Source organism: Medicago truncatula, chromosome 7 (assembly GCF_003473485.1).
Source record: "Medicago truncatula cultivar Jemalong A17 chromosome 7, MtrunA17r5.0-ANR, whole genome shotgun sequence".
NCBI classification, from domain to species: domain Eukaryota; kingdom Viridiplantae; phylum Streptophyta; class Magnoliopsida; order Fabales; family Fabaceae; genus Medicago; species Medicago truncatula.
The window spans coordinates 37,204,937-37,223,027 of NC_053048.1; the positions used below are offsets into that span (position 1 = coordinate 37,204,937).

At 36.1% G+C, this 18,091-nt stretch overlaps 2 protein-coding genes across 4 annotated transcripts; both read left to right on the top strand.

Moving 5' to 3' along the window:
- The first annotated feature begins 840 nt into the window (after positions 1-840).
- Positions 841-5,610, top strand: LOC11409694 (basic leucine zipper and W2 domain-containing protein 2). Its single transcript, XM_003624134.3, has 8 exons — positions 841-1,016; positions 1,623-1,646; positions 2,066-2,171; positions 2,281-2,349; positions 2,933-3,426; positions 4,222-4,483; positions 4,911-5,119; positions 5,248-5,610. Exons 1-8 carry the CDS (start codon positions 1,012-1,014, stop codon positions 5,312-5,314), a joined length of 1,236 nt encoding a protein of 411 aa, XP_003624182.1. The 5' UTR covers positions 841-1,011; the 3' UTR covers positions 5,315-5,610.
- A 782-nt stretch (positions 5,611-6,392) lies between these two features.
- LOC25498913 (riboflavin biosynthesis protein PYRR, chloroplastic) lies at positions 6,393-16,078 on the top strand. Of its 3 annotated transcripts, XM_013593914.3 has the most exons (10): positions 6,393-6,981; positions 7,340-7,746; positions 7,862-7,996; positions 9,572-9,671; positions 9,794-9,919; positions 10,004-10,317; positions 10,729-10,848; positions 10,962-11,207; positions 11,296-11,421; positions 15,628-16,078. In XM_013593914.3, the coding sequence occupies exons 2-10, from the start codon at positions 7,390-7,392 to the stop codon at positions 15,892-15,894; spliced, it is 1,791 nt and encodes a 596-aa protein (XP_013449368.1). In that variant the 5' UTR covers positions 6,393-6,981; positions 7,340-7,389; the 3' UTR covers positions 15,895-16,078. The 3 variants fall into 3 exon arrangements, 2 of the variants coding, with proteins under 2 accessions (XP_013449368.1, XP_024626911.1); XM_024771143.2 differs by lacking the exons at positions 6,393-6,981; positions 15,628-16,078 and adding an exon at positions 11,728-11,880 and having other exon boundaries at positions 7,227-7,746; XR_005642968.1 differs by lacking the exons at positions 6,393-6,981; positions 7,340-7,746; positions 7,862-7,996; ... (3 more) ...; positions 10,729-10,848; positions 10,962-11,207 and adding an exon at positions 11,728-15,108 and having other exon boundaries at positions 11,308-11,421; positions 15,628-15,762.
- The last annotated feature ends 2,013 nt before the right edge of the window (positions 16,079-18,091 follow it).

Sequence of the window (18,091 nt, forward strand, 5' to 3'; positions counted from 1 at the left end):
CCTCTCTCTCTCTCTCTCACTCTCTCTCTCTCTAGCTCTCCCGTAAAAAACCTCTCTCTAGCTTTCCCGTAAAAAACCTCTCTCTCTCTCTCTAGCTCTCCGTAATAAAATAAAGGGTTAATAGTGTTTTTCACCCATGTAATATATGTCATTTCTGGTTTTTGCCCCTATAAAATTTTCGGTTTGATTTTCACCCTCGTAAAAATTTTATTTTTCGGAAAGCACCTTTAATAGGCCATTCAAAAACCAAAATTTCTTGAAAAAAAATTCTGAAAATGGCCTATTAGGGATGTTTTCCGGAAAATAAAAATTTTACGAGGGTGCAAATCAAACCGAAAATTTTATAGGGGCAAAAACCAGAAATGACATATATTACATGGGTGAAAAACATCATTAACCCTAAAATAAAATAAAATAAATAAAAGAGTCTTTATTGAGATTTTGTAGCTCTAGCTCTCTCGTAAAAAATAAAATAAAATAAATAATAGATTCTTTATTGAGATTTTGTGAAAGAGAGTGTTATGATATTTTTTTCAATTATTTCTTAAAATTCATAAAATCTGTTGAAATCCATAAAATCATTTCAAATCCTTTAAAATCTTATGAATTAAATCCCTTGAAATCCTTAATAGTCTTTTAAAATCAATCATCAAAGTCATCAAAATCTTGCAAAGTATTTTAAAATCCTCAAGACTTTTTTAAACAAAAATTGTACTTTAAAATCTTAATCCAATAAACCCCGTTTGAGTAAATATACTCAAAATTTATTGAGAAATTTATGATGAGATGTAAAAATTGTGAATTAGTGAATATTGGGATCAAAATTACATCTAAGGCTATAATATAATACTCAGTAATGATAAATATCTTTGTGTGTTCATAACCGAACTCAGTTCTGTCCTTTTTTCTTTCTCCTTTTTCCATCTCTCTCTCCACTGCTTCTTCTCTTCCCCCAACAATCACCACCGAGTAAAGACTCCCCGATCTTTCGATCCCAATTCGTCTTAGTTTATGAGGTATCAATTGTTTTCTCTTATGATTATTGTATATTTTTTTATTTTGTTTGATTTGATTTATTGTTTTTTCGATTTACGCCATGTTTATGCAAATCTTTCAGAATTTCCCATTCGATTTTGCGAAAAAACGATTTTTTTTGTTGATTTTCAGTCATGGGTATCTTAGATCTAGAGAGTTATGGCTAATTAGGTTTTCTTAGATCCAGAATCGCCCCCTTTCGTTAATTAGGTTTTCTTGATTCTAAAAATTTATTCTTTTGATGATTTACAAATAATTTGTCATAATTGGTTTCAATAGATTAACATTTCAGTTCATGAAATATTTTTGTTCAATTTAATTTAGTTTAATTTTATTGTTTATTGATATTATTTTTTGAATTCTGTTTAATTAGTAATCCTTTTTAACCCACTTGGGTTGGCCCAGTGGTATTGGCTTGGGACCTGGGAGTTTGCTCCTCCTCAAGGTCTGAGGTTCGATTCTCTGGAGTCAATTTGGGTGGGTTAATTTAGCTTATTCAAAAAAAAAAAATAGTAATCCTTTTTGTTATTATTGTTTGATTTTTAATTTTTCATATCAATTTCTAATCTTTGTTGTGTTTCTTGCAGCTCCAAGGAGAAACCCACTCTCGGGTGAGATTTTCACTCCACTGTCCTCTTTTCGCTGTTCTTTTTATGTCATTTCATCAATATTAGTATTTATGAACTATTTCTATTGAGTTTTATGTTAATTGAATTTGAAAGCTGATAGTTTTGCACTCATAGGTTTTACTTAACTCAATTATTTCTCGAACATAGGGAACCCACTTAATTAATTTAGTCTCTGTGAAGGGCTTATATATATATATTACACCATTTTATGCAAATTGTAGATGACTTTTTTTCGTCATAGCTAACTATTATTCATTCAACTGTATGCACTTTCTTTTTTGATGTGTCTGTATATCGTTATCTAGTTATTCCACATAGCTTATCCTATTGTATTTGTGTTATTTTTTATGGTCATATAATCTGTTTTGAGGTTCTTATTGTTTGTTTTTCTTAATCACCAGTGGCACGCGGATTAAGACCCGCAAACGGAACATCGCGGCGCCTCTGGACCCTGCAGCATTTGCTGATGCAGTGGTCCAGATTTACTTGGATAATGCTGGTGATTTGGTATGTTATCATAGCATTTTATATCTATTCATTTGTTGATTATTTGCATTGCACACGCTGTCAAGTTTTGATGGACTTGCTAAACTGATTGATTGATTTACATTTATAGGAACTTATTGCAAAAAGCATTGAATCTTCTGACCTCAATTTCTCAAGATACGGTGACACCTTTTTTGAGGCAAGCTTACTAAACCAGCAGAATATTTGTTGTCTTTTCGTTCATTTTAGTATTAAGTGTTTTATATTTGCTATTTTGATATGACTGTAGGAGAGTTAGATTCTTAGTTCTTGTTATGATGACATACATGCTTTGCGGATATCTATATACTAATACTTATACTATAACTATTGTACTTTGGCGTGCTTAAATCGTTATTTGCTATTTGAAAACCTGAGTCTCTGTGTGTAAACATATATCTGCTTTTATAACACCTGCTAGGTACTTCTATAACCTGAAAAAGAATAGAATCTCCCTACTCTTTGTATACCATTCTCCTAGGGAATCTGAAGCAAGTCTTCACATTATTCAGTATCGTAGTCATTTAGACATCATACCTGTAAAATAGACCAATGATTATAGTCTCAGATTTTGGTAAAAATAGGACATCGAATACCCCATTTAATTTTCTTACGCCATTGACTAAATACTAAAGTATCAATTAGGTCATCATCTAATTTCAATGTTCTCAATGCTTTGTGATATTATATTGCCTGTTGATTTCTATCCAACTTACAACTGTCTTACAAATCATTTAATGTAGGTTATTTTCACTGGGGGCCGCACACAACCTGGAACTACCAAACCCGATGAGGGCGAACGCCATCCTTACTCCATAATAGAGTATGAGGCAACACGTGAAGTCATTTTGCCATCTGTGATCTACATACAGAAGGTTTTGCGGAGAAGGCCTTTTCTCATCAAGAACCTTGAAAATGTCATGCGAAGATTCCTCCAGTCCTTGGAGCTTTTCGAGGAAAATGAGAGGAAGAAGTTGGCAATCTTCACAGCACTCGCTTTCTCTCAGAAGCTATCTGGTCTCCCACCAGAGACTGTGTTCCAACCACTTCTTAAAGATAACCTTGTGGCCAAAGGGCTAGTTCTGACATTTATAACCGACTTCTTTAAGGAGTATTTGATTGACAACAGCCTGGATGATCTTATTGCAATTCTGAAACGGGGAAAAGTTGAAGATAATCTTTTGGTCTTTTTCCCCCCTGCGAAAAGAACCAATGAGTCTTTCTCTGAGCATTTCAGGTAATTCTTACCTGCTAGTGAAAAGGATGCATCTTCAATGATGATACTTCAAAATGTGTTATATATCAGGATTGATTTTATTTGTCTAAGCCAATGGTTCTTCTATTTTATTTTGCTTTTGCCAATTGCAACAGCCTTGATGATCTCATTCTATGAACGTTTATTATTGCAGGATTCTAATACCTTTTGAGATTAATTTTAATGAAATATATTTGGGTACCTGACTCTATGTAGTTAAGTGAAATATTCTTTTAGAAGGGCAGGCAGGCATTCAAGTCTAAATTAGTGTTTTCGGGATTTGTTGGGATGTTTTTATTCCCTGAATAGAACCATTTCCCCCCTCTTTTCTGCCAATGTTCAAGAAGTGGAACTGAATGAATTTTACAACACCTTAACTGCATCACGGAATTTTACATAAAATGCATTAATGCTATTGGTTTAGTACCAATCTTATGATACCTACAGTTTGGAATTATATGAACCCACTGTTTCATATTATTTGCTTGAATTAAAACATTTGCTAATTGGTCAACACAAGTTTTTTCTTTTTATAAGTTTTCTATCTGTTTGATATATCTTGGAGTGATATTTTTTTTGTTTTGAATGGCAAAACCATCATGCTAACCACAGCATCCAGTTATCTGGGATGATTGATAGAATAGAAGACTTTGTTTCATTGAATTATTTTGACATTTTCTACAGCTGGACTGGTAGACTGTTTTATCAATTTTTATTACTCTGTTAATTATGATGGAATTTATGAATACGCTTATTCATTCATTGTCAACTTTTTAGCAAGGAAGGACTGACCGCCTTGGTGGAGTATAATGAAAAGAAGATATTTGAGGTGACACTCAAGGAAATGAAGTCTGCTTTAACTACACAGATAACAGAGGAGGCTGATATATCTGAAGTTATTGAGACTGTGAAGCTTCGGGTTAGAGATGCTAAGTTGCCTGAAACCGAGATTGTGCGGATTTTATGGGATGTTTTAATGGATGCTGTTCAGTGGTCAGGGAAAAATCAGCAACAGAATGCAAATGCAGCCCTGCGCAAGGTAACTTTTAGAATTTTGCTTTGATGCCAATTTGTATTTGCTTGGATTGAGATTTTCAACTTTGTTATCCTGTACATTGGTATCCTATTGAATAGGAACTGATGTATAGAATGTTCCTGTTTACGTTTATTCATCTGATGTCTGTGGCCGTAATACAATGTCCTTGACTGTAATATGTTCATTGGTTTGTACTTTTGTTATGTTGATGTTCTATGGGTGATTGTGGAGGGGCAAGATTGGCATGTTATGGTGTGTGGATAGTGTTCTTAGATGGTGTTAATACACACAGTTTGATTATACATGATTATGCTTTTTGGGAATGGATTTTCCATCTGATTGCTTATTGAGAAAACCACTCAGTATTCATTGCTGATATGTGACATTTTTCTTCATTAAAGTTGTTGACATCACTCTGTTTATGATAAAGGTGAAAACATGGGCAGAACTGTTGAATACTTTCTGCACCAGTGGAAAACTTGAGCTGGAGCTGATGTACAAAGTACAGATGCAATGCTATGAGGATGCTAAGCTGATGAAGCTGTTCCCTGAGATTATTAGATCTCTTTATGAACAGGATGTGCTGGCTGAAGATACCATTCTTCATTGGTTCCGTAAAGGAACAAACCCCAAAGGAAGGTAAGCAGTTTTTGTGAACATTTTTCTGACTAAAAAATCTCTAAAAAGTTTCCTCCTTACGGAGTCTGTCATAACACCTTGTCACTACCACACTTGTTATATCAGTTGCTTATTTATAACTGGTACAGGCAAACCTTTGTGAAGGCACTCGAACCCTTTGTTAATTGGCTGGAGGAGGCTGAAGAGGAGGAATGAATGTAGCGGAGGTTCAGGGTTGAAGATTTTGTATTGTCTTCAGCTCTTGTATCATTTACCCGTTTCTCTTTCTTTGATATTGAATCAAATTCTCATGAATTTGATGTGCCTGGTACTAATAATCTATTTCGTTGTAGACTTTGTTTACATCATCCGTCGTGCCCTCATGTACCCTGGTGCTTGCATGTTTTCCATACACATGAGAGATTATATGCTTACATGGATGTATTACTGTATCTTGAATGTTTTACCTTTATAATGGCTCTTTACTGTTGGTGACATTATCGTTTCTTCAATTTTGATGGTATTTTTAGTAGCTTTGTTTAACGCAAGGATTATAATGCATTTTGTGGCTGCACAAGGGACAAAAGAAAGATATTGCTATATGAATGATCCATTAAAACAGTGAAATGCGTTTTTACATTATCTGAATCTAATTTTCAGATAACTCTTAGTTGAGCGCGTTCATTAATTTGTCTTAACAATCGGAAGTTGATCAAGCCTTGAGAGAAATGATTGAAGACATTAGTCCTCGTTTCTCAAAATCATTTTCCTCCTTAGCTCATTTAAAAAATTTATGTTTTAGACAAAAAGGAATTGGAAAAATATAGTGACAAAGTATCAATACTCACGTTTACTACCTACACCCATTAAAGTTTGTCGATGATCCACAGTCCTTAACTTATCAAGAAGGTAATTATTCTCTCAACCACGCAAGTACTTACGTGTGTGTGTCCTTATTTACTGCTGGCCTAGGTGTGCAAGTTTATTAACCGAACTGAATTGAACCACATTTAATGGTTTGGTTTGGGAAACTGCTTTAACAAAAACCATTTTTTATACATAAAACCGGTCCGGTTCGAAATTGGTTCTTCATATTTGAACCGGTTTTCTGTCCAATAGCGGTTTTTAATCTGCTTGAATTGGTTTTTTTTCCCATTACATTAGATTACTGATGGCAAACAAAAAAACAAAGAGAAATGATATTTGTAGATTCATATTTTATGACAACTTTTTGACAATCTTCTCTCTCATACTCACATTATACTCTTATTCTCTCTCTTCATTTATCACTACTCAAAAACAAAACAAAACATCACCACTAAAAATTTCACCACAATCGTGTCCCTGATGTAGATAATTGAACAAAGAACACCAACCCTCACTGTTGCCCACTGTCTTTGTTTCTATCCTCTCCACCACCGGCGTTTCTCTCCCCTCTGTTACTGCCACTTCTTTCTTCTGTTGCTTTGCCTACTCTCTGTCTCACTCTGATTGGAAAATGCATGTCTATATAACACAAAGTAAATTATAGATCTGGACTTTTCTGTCACGGTGTGTTGGCCATTTTCGTCGTTGTGGTTACCGTCGCTGACGTCATAATTAGAGGTGTTCACCGTTGTTGTTTTCCCGTCGCCGCGCCGTTCAATCACTTTCAAATTCGAAGAAAAGCGTCGCAGAAGGAAGGGCGAACACAACTGTGTACTTTGGAATTCTATTGTTTTGAAAAACTGTATCTGGGTCAGAAACCGGTTTTCAGGAATGGTTACCCGGTCCATATTTTATCTGTTTAAATGGGCTGGTTCAGTTATCAACAAAAATGATTTGGTTTTTTTAATCTGGTCCAAATGATCCAGTTTTAATGCAAGTGGATGAGAATTGTCAAGGTTAGATTAGATTTCCTGCATGAAACGCAACACACTTTTGGATTAGAAATGTCTTCCCCATGCATGTAATGACGTAGTTTTATTGTTTTTCTTCCCTCCACCTGTGAAAAAGATTAACGAATTTTATTATTTAGTTAAATTTATTTTTTACATTATCATTTTTTTTATAGAAAGAATTATCAACAAAAAGTAATCAATTCCATTTAAAATATTTTTCATAAATTAATTAAGACAACTTTTTAGTAAAAAAAACTTGATTGTAACAAATATTGAAAACGTAGCTGACTATATATATTTTTTAAATTATTAAGAAACAAAATTTCATGTAATTGATTTCAAGTTCTTTTTTTACCACAAGTTCAACAACAACAAGAAACGACACGACACGACAGTGTTGTTGATTAAGCGATGTGGTGTCTCACTCCAATCGCCAACACTTTCTCATTCTCATCCATCATCTGCAAATGCAAAGCATCCAATGACACTCACAACCACGCGCTCGACGCCGGTTATATCCGACGCGCCGCCCTCATCGCCGACAAATCCGCCGGTTTCACTTCCCCTCATCCCAACTTCGGCTGCGTCATCGCCACCCCCTCCGGCGATGTCGCCGGTGAAGGTTACCTCTACGCGCAAGGTACCTCCCCCGCCGAAGTTCAGGCCGTTACTTCCGCCGGCGAGCGCTGCCGTGGCGCCACTGCTTACCTGAACATGGAACCTGGTGACTGTGACGGTGACAACACTGCTGTGTCTGCTCTGCTTCAGGTTTCTTGTTATTCAAACTTTGTATTTGTGACTGACAACGTTGTTTGTTGCATACAAGTACAACGTTGTTTGTGTTTGTAGTTGATTAATGATCCTGTGTGTGAAACTAAACTAGGGTGGGGTCAAAAGGGTTGTCATTGGAATGAGACATCCTTTGCAACATTTTAGAGGCAATGCTGTGCGTGCTCTTAGAAGTCAAGGATTGCAAGTTGATCTTCTTGGAGAGGATCTCACTAGCAAGATTATAGAGGTTTGTATTTACTATTAATGTGTTTTACTTTTGGGTACAGTGACTTGTGGTTTTGTTGAAATGAAAAGTTACTTTTATTTACAGTGTAATAGCAGTTTGTTCAAATTCTGTTATGCTCCATTGCTATAGCCACTATTTGACTACACCTTGTTTTGAACTTCATATTATGGAATAATGCTAGTTTGTTAAAATTCTGCTATGCTATAGCAGTTATTTGATAACACTGATTTTGGTTGGTTGATTTGTTTCTAACTATGGCTAATGCTAGTAAGTAGGGGTGTGCAATAAATCTGGATCACTTGACCCATATCCATATATATGGTGCACCGGATTAAAAAAACCAAATTGCTTTTCTTGATAACTGAACTAGTCCATTAAAACAGATCAAACTCAGACTGGGTAACCATTCATAAGAACCAGTTTCTGACCCCAAACCCAGTTTCAAATGTTTCAGGAAGCCTTAGTGAAAAAAGCACTGTCCCAATCTAAACAATCAAATTTTGTAGCAGCTTCTTCAATTATGTTTGAATTCGGAGTGTACCAAGCTTCCTTTTCTGAAAATGAATTTTTTCAGATTAAATTGAATACGATGTCGTCTGATCTGAATAAAATGAAATGAAAAATTAGGAAAAAATGTGACCTGAATTTTGTTGATGAATGGAAGAAACAGGATTGATAAGAGAATCATCGGCAGAGAGAAAGTCAATCTTTGACATCGCTTCTTTATCGGAGAAGCGTTAGAGTCGGAAATCATTGCCGGTGAAGGGTTCTGATTCCGCCGTGAAACTGATGTGAAGAAGTGAAAGCGTTTTCTGTTTCAAAAATCTGAACTTTGGAGTAGCGGCGATGGCGGAGGGGATAAAATAAAAACGAAAGCTTAGAGAGAAGAGTCAGAGTCTGAAATCATCGCCGGTGAGGGTTCTGATTCCACCGGTAGCGGCGGTGGGCGGCGGCGGAGGAGTAGAAAAAATGACATCGTTTAAAGAGAAACAACGAGTTCTGGTAAAATAAAATCGATATATAAAAAACATGGTTCAGTTAAAAAACCGGTTCAGGACAAAATCCGGTTCAAGTAGCATGAACCGGTCTGAACTGTATCGAACCAGTTTTAAAAAAATCCATTTTTTTTTGTGAAAGTAGTTTTTTGATCCAAACTCTATCCATAAATCTAGTATGGTTCAGTTTGGATAATCCATTTGCACACCCGTAGTAAGTCCTGTGAGGGTCAATCAAAATGAGGTAATTGCATTCAACTCCCTTTGAAATTGAAGGTAGGTTGGTGCAATTTTCCCGACAAATGAGGGTAATGAGCTTTTGTTTAAAAAATCAAAGATGTGTACGTGTTATTTAAGCATACCTCATGGGGTATGTATGAGTGCAACTTCTCCAAGCAAAATCAAACTTTTTGTTGTTGAAAAAGACAGCTTTTGTTACTACTATTATTGAAGGATGTGCTTTACTGCTTTTACTAAAAACTTCTTACTTATCAGTTCTTTATGTACTGTGGTTAGTGGGACCAAAGCCTTTAGCTTTTTATTCATACACATGCATTCCTATGTTGCCTTTTATTTACAGGATGCCCAGAAAGAATGTCTTCTTGTTAACGCCCCTTTGATTTGTAGAGCTTCTTCGCGTGTACCCTTTTCTGTTCTCAAGTATGCCATGACTCTCGATGGTGAGGGTTCTGTTCATTTTCATGTTATTTTCCTTTCTTGCACGAGTTTTCAGTGTAGAATCTCGAAATTGCATAAGCTGTTGGCTGTGTTTTCTTGTCTCATTACCTTCCTGGTGTAACAGGAAAAATTGCTGCTAGCACTGGCCATGCATGGTGGATAAGCTGCAAGCAATCTAGAAACCTAGTTTTTGAGCTGCGAGCTAGAAGCGATGCAATTATTGTGGGAGGAAATACAGTTCGAAGGGACAGTGAGTACCATCATTATCATTATTTTCTATAAATTTCTGAAAATTTGACTTTTGATACCTTCCTTCCTTTTAAAATTCAATCAGATCCAAGACTGACAGCCAGACATGGAGGCGGGCATATGCCTATACGCATTGTAATGTCTCAGTCCCTCGATCTTCCAGAGGAAGCAAACCTATGGGACATGTCTGAGGTTTCTACCATAGTTGTAACACAGAGGGGTGCAAGGAGAAGTCTCCAGAAGCTGCTTGCGTCTAAAGGAGTTGAAGTTGTAGAGTTTGACATATTAAATCCGCGAGATGTTATGGAGTATTTTTATGATCGAGGGTATCTTTCAGTTTTCTGGGAATGCGGAGGAACATTGGCTGCGTCTGCTATTTCGTCTGGAGTAATTCACAAGGTTTCATTTATCTTTTTCATTTCCCATAGGAGAAATTGAAATGAAGTTCCATTTGTTATTGGCATAGATAAGACACTTTGCTGCGGTTCTAACTAATTTACTGCTACGGATTAGATGGAAATAGACTTTCTGCTGTCACTGTGTTACATCGTTACATATCTCGACCGCCCAATCTAAATCACTGACCGAGATTGTCTAAAATTGATTTACTGATTGTGTAATCTGAATCGTCTCACGTCAAATCAACGGCCAATATTCTTACTGTGTTGTACTTTTACTGCAGGAAGTCCGGGTCTGCTTTAGATTTAAGGGCTATTAGATAGGCAACAACAGGGTCACATAGTTGGCTTTATCTTGTTTTGATTTATCATTAAAATATGTTGGGATAACTGTGATATTTATTTCTGTCAGGTTTATGCATTTGTTGCTCCTAAAATTATTGGTGGAAAGAATGCGCCATCTCCTGTGGGTGATCTTGGGATGGTTGAGATGTCACAAGCTATAAATCTAATCGATGTTTGCTATCAGCAGGTTATTCAGAATTGATTCGCTTTTCCCTTTGAAATACTGATACTGTTTCATTCTGATTAAAAAATATATGTCTAATCTATGTATCTACTGTTGAATCAATCACTGTAATGCAGGTTGGTCCGGACATGCTTGTTAGTGGATTTCTTCAACCGTTACCAGATACGGCACCGACAATTCCATCACCAGAGGAAACTTTTATTGCTGACCCTAGTGTCTCTCCATATGAATCCAGCATCATATTTTTCTATAAAACATGGGATCCTCATGGTGCATTGTCAAATTTCTCTCCTCATCCCATTCAAATGCCTGACGAAAATGGCGAAAACGTGACTTGGTTGAGTGTGGAGCATTACTACCAGGTAATTATTTTTTTTTTTTTTTTTGCATACTTTCTATTTTTCCATTGCAGTATTATTGTGTTGTTTATAAATTTAATTTGATGCCTAGGCGCACAAGTTCGTTGGAGTGGATGATGCTACTGCAAAGGATTGTTTGGAAAAGATCAAATCTGTAAAAAGTCCAGAAGAAGCTGCTAGAATAGGAAGGTCAATACAAAGGCAGCGTCCTGATCTGGTATGACCCAACTCGTTTTTCAAACATTTCTCAAACTCGTAGGGTCTGTTTGGACTGACTTATTTGAGCTTATCTGTTCGGGAAAGTGATACGATCATAAGAAGGCCCTACAAACTTACAAGTCCAAATAGAGACTCATTAGTGATTTAGGGATCTTTTAAGCATATTCTATTAGTTAGTTATTGAGCAGTGCTATTGTGTAGTTGTTGTAGTTATCTTATTATGAGTATGCAAAGTCTATATATTGTATGCCTTATGATTAGAACGAATGAAAAATATAATGAATTTTCTTTCTCTTTTCTCTAGTTTCTCCCTCTAAATTCTGGAGTGTGATCCCTACTCGAATTGGGTCGTATCATTTGGTGCTTTCATTCTTGATCTCATTCCTGCTATCAATATGGAGCTTTCGCTGTTCGACGGAAACGAAGATGCATACTGGTGGATCCTGTGTACTGAACAATATTTTAGGGCTACCGGAAAATCCGAGGTTGCAAAGATGATGGTGGCTGATTTGACTATGCGAGGGCGTCTCGAATGGTGGTTGTGGTGGTCGCCCCGTCACCCGCAATCAAATTGGGACACATTCACCACGGCACTGTTTTGGCGCTTCAAGCCGGAATGGCGACACCTGCTACCTATATTGGACGACGAAATTGAGCCAACTTCTAAACCATTGAAATCCACAGAAGCAACTTTCTTCCTTGAAGATTCAGTTGCCGATGCTAGCCTTACGGTTGTTGGTGACCCGAGAAACACGACATTGGCGCACATCCGTACGCCGGAGAATATGCAATTGGCTTCTTGCTCGCCATCTCCACATAGTATCGCTGTCTCCGATTATGTCCCGGTCAGAACTGCAATAACCGAAACTCATATCAAGGATTGGGGTTACAAGGATGATGCCGATTTCACAATTCCTCCAAAACCGCCTGATGCTACCCAACCGGAGAGTACATGTGTGTTGTTATCGAGAACGTCCAAAATCACCACAATTCGTGACACTCGAGCATACGACCTTGGTCCAACCAAACCACCATCGCCAATATCTGTTATACTTCCGCCGCCGTCCCTGCAACCGAAACCGCCAGATCTTCTCATAGCTCCACCTCCAGCTGTACCTCCGGTGTCGTCTCCGCCGCCGAAACCACCAGATCGAAGTGTTGCTACAGGTATCAATCCTTTATGCGCTCATGTTACTTTACACAGTTACCCGACACCCACTGTATTGTTATTTGGTACCGCAGAAAACTCAACGCACTTGATCTCTATTCCATTTCCCTTCCCCGTTGTTGACTCTCCAACGTTGGGGCTTAAATCACCACACGTCGTTTTTCTATTCAACCCTGGGGGATCTCAATTTCTGAAAACATCACATTTCAAATTCTACAAGGATGTTGTCACGAATGTGGTTCTATTGCAATGGTGGTACAACCTCCCAGTCACGATCATTTCGGCCGAGATTCCCCCACCGGAACCACCCGACAGTGCTGCTATTCTACTGCCACTGGCCACCACATTAAACACCTATCTTACATTGATTTCTGGTAGTTGTATTGATATGGTATCTAGATTTTGTCATGGTGAATTTTTTGGTTTTGAAACTAGGGAATTTGTGAAAATTGAGTTCTCTCCCAACACCTGCTACATGTTTGCTATAATGCCAATCAGACCCAACCTCTTTCAAATCTTGCAAATATTTGTTACTATTTTTGGGAGTTCATCATTAGAATCATGTCTACTCTCCTTGGACAATGTTGTATCAGCTGATGTCAATGTTGATGATTTGAACAATAAGCATTTTCCAACTACCTTAATTGGTGTAAGAATCATGGCTCTACCAACAAGCATGAAAGTTCCTGACCCAACTTTTGATATTGATCTTATTAGCTTTCTTGTTGTCATCACTGAAATATCTTTGAATATTATCATGAGTCTTGATAGCTTGAATCATCTGTTGGAACCATCGGTCTGCGTTGTTGTTCAAACGCTGTCATCGTTTGTGTTGTCTCGGTCGAAATTGACTGTTCTACATTGCCGTGAAGAGGACGAGGAGCAGGTAATTCTTATTCAGACTGATATTGCAAGTGTTCTTTTGTTTCCTTATGGTGATGTTTGAAGTAAGTGTCCCCTCTGGCTTGAGCTCATTTTTCTTGCCACTGTTGAAACGTTTGTGTTTTCATATGATTTCTCTGTTTTTGACACTGGTAGTTCTTGTGGTGTTTACCCATATCTACATGTGTGTTGTTACAATCCTGGAGACATATGCTTCCCACATCATGCTTCCAATTTTTGGAATGATATTATTGTTTATGGTAGTTTTGAATTCGGTATTTGGACCAAAAGTGATAGCTTTAAAGATGATAGCATGCCGGAGAAAATACCAAACTGGATGGCAGGAACTTATGACTATGGCCAAACATTCATTGGTTCCGTGTATAACTTTGAATTGGCTAAATATTCTGTCAAGTGTGTAATTGTTGCAAATTATAAGGTTCCAATTAGCATGAACTCAACCAGTGACATCCAGGAAAATGGGATTTGTGCACCCACTCAAAGTGTTGTGGCAGCATTTAATTCTTATGCAATGGTAACTCTTGCTACTTTTTTTCATGTAGTAACTACTTTTTTTAAATTTGGTGTTGCTGCATCAACTATCAGTGAGTTAGGATACAATGAAGTTGGAATTAGATTCAATGTTGCTATTGGTTATGATATAACACCTCATGGAATTGCTTCACTTTTTGAAATTCATTATGGTTTGATCAAGCATTATGGCTTAATTGGAAGAGTGTCCAGTATATTGTTGTATAATGATCCAAGATTTATTGTAGTGGGGAGAACTAAGACTTTATGTGGTGTGTAGATTAACCCAAGAGATAACAAAGTTGTGATCCATGATGGCCACGTGACACATCCATTTTTGGGGGTCATACAATTTCCACTAATATTTGTTGGATCAAAGGTTCCTCCTATGAGTGTTGAATATTCTTCTACATATCCTTTTAGGGGCTTTCCATCAATATGGAAACTGGATGTGGTATCCTCAAGTTCATTACTAATGGCCAGTTGGGTTCCAAATTCAGTCCGAATGTTTGAGAAGGTTATGAGCAATTATATAGTACCTTCAACAATGACTTGTGCTGATATTGTGGTTATTTATGTTGCCTTCTTTATTATTGATGTACATCTCAATTCACAAGATAAGCAAAGGATTGTCTTCTTGATTACACACAGATTCTCAACACTTGTAAATGTTCTTATGCTTGCTGAGGTGGAAAATGGAGAAATGGTTGACATATCAAAACATGAGAGTACACTAAAACTTGTTGCTGCGCAGGAGTGGTTGTTTTTCGTGATGCGTACTCCAATTTTTCTTCAAAGTGGGCTTTGCTTGACTTGTCATGATTGCAACAAGAAACGTTTCTCTCATTTTGCATCTCAAATTGATAAAATCACTTCTATTGTTCATAAGACACATCCTAAGTATACTGGTTATGACGAGATGAAATGGTTGATAGCTTGGTTTTGGAATATTGTGGAGGTAGTATCTGTGGAACAAAATCAACATTTGTTTGTTCACTGGCAGAAACAGATTGCATTGGGAGTCATTTTGGTACATGGCATTAAGCTTGTGGAGGCTTGTCTGGTTTACAACCTTGAGGACAAGGTTGATTTCGAAGAGCTGAGGTAATGATACGATCATAAGAAGGCCCTACAAACTTACAAGTCCAAATAGAGACTCATTAGTGATTTAGGGATCTTTTAAGCATATTCTATTAGTTTGTTATTGAGCAGTGCTATTGTGTAGTTGTTGTAGTTATCTTATTATGAGTATGCAAAGTCTATATAAGCATTATATGCCTTATGATTAGAACGAATGAAAAATATAATGAATTTTCTTTCTCTTTTCTCTAGTTTCTCCCTCTAAATTCTGGAGTGTGATCCCTACTCGAATTGGGTCGTATCAGAAAGTTTATGCATAAAATTTATTTTCATAAGCTCTCCAAGATAGTTTATGAAAACCACTTATAACTTATATGAAAACAATTTGACTTTATTTTATCTTTTGTTTTAGAAATAGCTACATAAACACTTAAATGATAAATGCTTGGTTAAATTATTTAGCCAAACAGAGCCTTAATAAGTTAGATTGGTTCTTTTCCCTTTGCTGAGTGTTTTGATGATTGAAACTTATTGGTTCTGCAGATAAGGCCTGATTGGGACAACATGAAGATCGATGTCATGTACTCGGCACTGAAATGCAAGTTCTCAACATACCCGCATTTGAGTTCTATGCTGCTTTCAACTGCCGGTTCGGTTCTAGTTGAGGCTTCTCCCCATGATCTCTTTTGGGGCGGAGGTCGAGAAGGAGAAGGCTTGAATTATCTCGGACGACTGTTGATGAAATTGAGATCAGAGTTTCTTGAGGAGTCATCTTCGTCGTCAAATGAGTCTCCTAGTTTAGCAGTATAGTATTTATAAAGAGAGATGAAACAATATTTTTGTTGTAGAATTACCAACATTACTTGTTGTACAACACATACCACATAGTGATAGCACAGTAAATTGTTAAGGAATCAAAATTTTGAAAGTATTTATTGGAATGTATAATTTTTTCAGATAATCAATACATTAAATGCTATATCTTTCCGGTAGACATTTCTCCTTTGTTGATTTCTTAACAAGTGTTCTAGGGATCCTTGTTAAGAGGACCCTAAATTATAAGCAACCGTGTTATTAATTTAAATTATTAACCAAGCATTTTGTTTATAAAATTCATTCATAGGTTTCTTTCTCTTGTTTATTTATTTTGAAGACTGTTTTGAATTAAAGTATATATAAGAGGAGATTATTATTTGTAGATGGATTAAATGTTACTAATATACTCTCTTTTTTTACACATTTTAATTATTGAGTAAAATACATGGGATGATCATTAAATCATGCCAGCTTTGTTTTTTAGTGCATGTTTGGTATCGCGATGGATTTGTCGAAATTACAGTGGCACCGTGATTTGGTAGAAACTTTTTTGGCGTAGTTTTTGCTTGTTTGGTATCACGGTGGACTTACCGGAATTTTAATGGCTCACTGTTATATCCAACTTGCAACCTATCAAACTCAATGTGAGTCCAAACATTACTCATTTAAGCGAGAAATTTCACCCAATGAAAGAGTACATTAAGATTTCTTGATGTTTGTATAACAGGCATCATGAAGAACCTCAATAGACAATATATACTCCTCCTAGTCACTATTATAAGTAAAAATTGATTCTTTAAGTTCATTCAATAAATGATGTATGTGATCTATATATAGACAACATACAACATTTATTGAATGAATTTAAAAAGTGAACTTTTACTTATAATAGTGATCGGAGAAAGTACACACTATGAGAGATAAAATTGAGTAAAACATTGTTGTTTAATCTTTTAGTACATAATTCCTTAAAAAAAAAGCTTTTAGTACATGATGACCTGGCGGAGTTAGTCATCCCTTTCAAAATCTCCATTTATGTTTTGAATCACAGTGGGGGGCCTGGGAGGTGGGCTACTCCATGGTGGGAGGTGTAGCTAGTATTTGTAGCTGTGGTCCCAAGTTGGGAGGCAAATGGTTGAGAAAATTGTTTTTCCCACTTCAAACAAAGCTACGAAACACTATGAAATGACAAGTTTAATCCTAACGACAGTTAATTGCCGCTGGATTTTAACCGATATAGTTAACTATCAATGGAATTTTGAATTAAACTTGTCATTTTATGGTGTGTTTGCTTAAGTTGTGGGTAATAGTCACTTTAAGTGAGTTTTCTAAGAAGCTCCTATGTGTAGCTTCTTGTCGCCCTAATTTTTATCATATCAGAAATTGATTTTGAATGAGTAATGGTTAGAACTTAAAATGATTAAATATGAAATGATATGTTTTTAACTACATTCATTTTTTTCCAGCAATTTTAAATACATTTATATAAAAGTGAAGTTTACATTAAATTCGATACTAAATTGTTTTCTCTTCATATAGGTTACACATTGCATCTTTACGTTATGCATAATCTTGTAATAAAAAAAGAATTCTATTCTAGAATAGTCAAGTTCCAAGTTCCTACATCATGATCAAAATCAATTTCTTGTTTCGAAAATAATGTTAGTTAAACATGCATTAAATAGTGTGAAACTCGGTTTTTAAATTGACAAGAGGCTTAACCAAATAAATTGATTGAAAACAATAGGACATGGTTATCTCTATTTAGCCAAGAAAAGAGTGAGATAATAACTAAAAATTTAATGAAATGGGGAAGTTGGTGATTGTCAAGTGTTCCCTAAGTCCTAGTGTCACGGAAGGTGTCCGTGATTAATGTGGACTTCTCTCAATCAGTCAGGACTGTTTGTTTGTTTGCATTAAAAACACAAGGGTTTAAGCAGTAACCACTACTTCAAGTCCTGTTTCATCTCATCCATAATCACGTTTTTGGACCAAAAAATATATTTCTTTTCTCCTAAAATAACTGAGTCATTTATAAAAAAATATTATTTTAATTTTACTTTTTAATACAATATTAATTACATTTTTTCAATTATAATTCTAATTAATAACATTTTCAGCATTCTCAATTCAATATATTCTATTTTACATTTATTATAAAGAATAATGCATCAATATTTGATAAAGATGT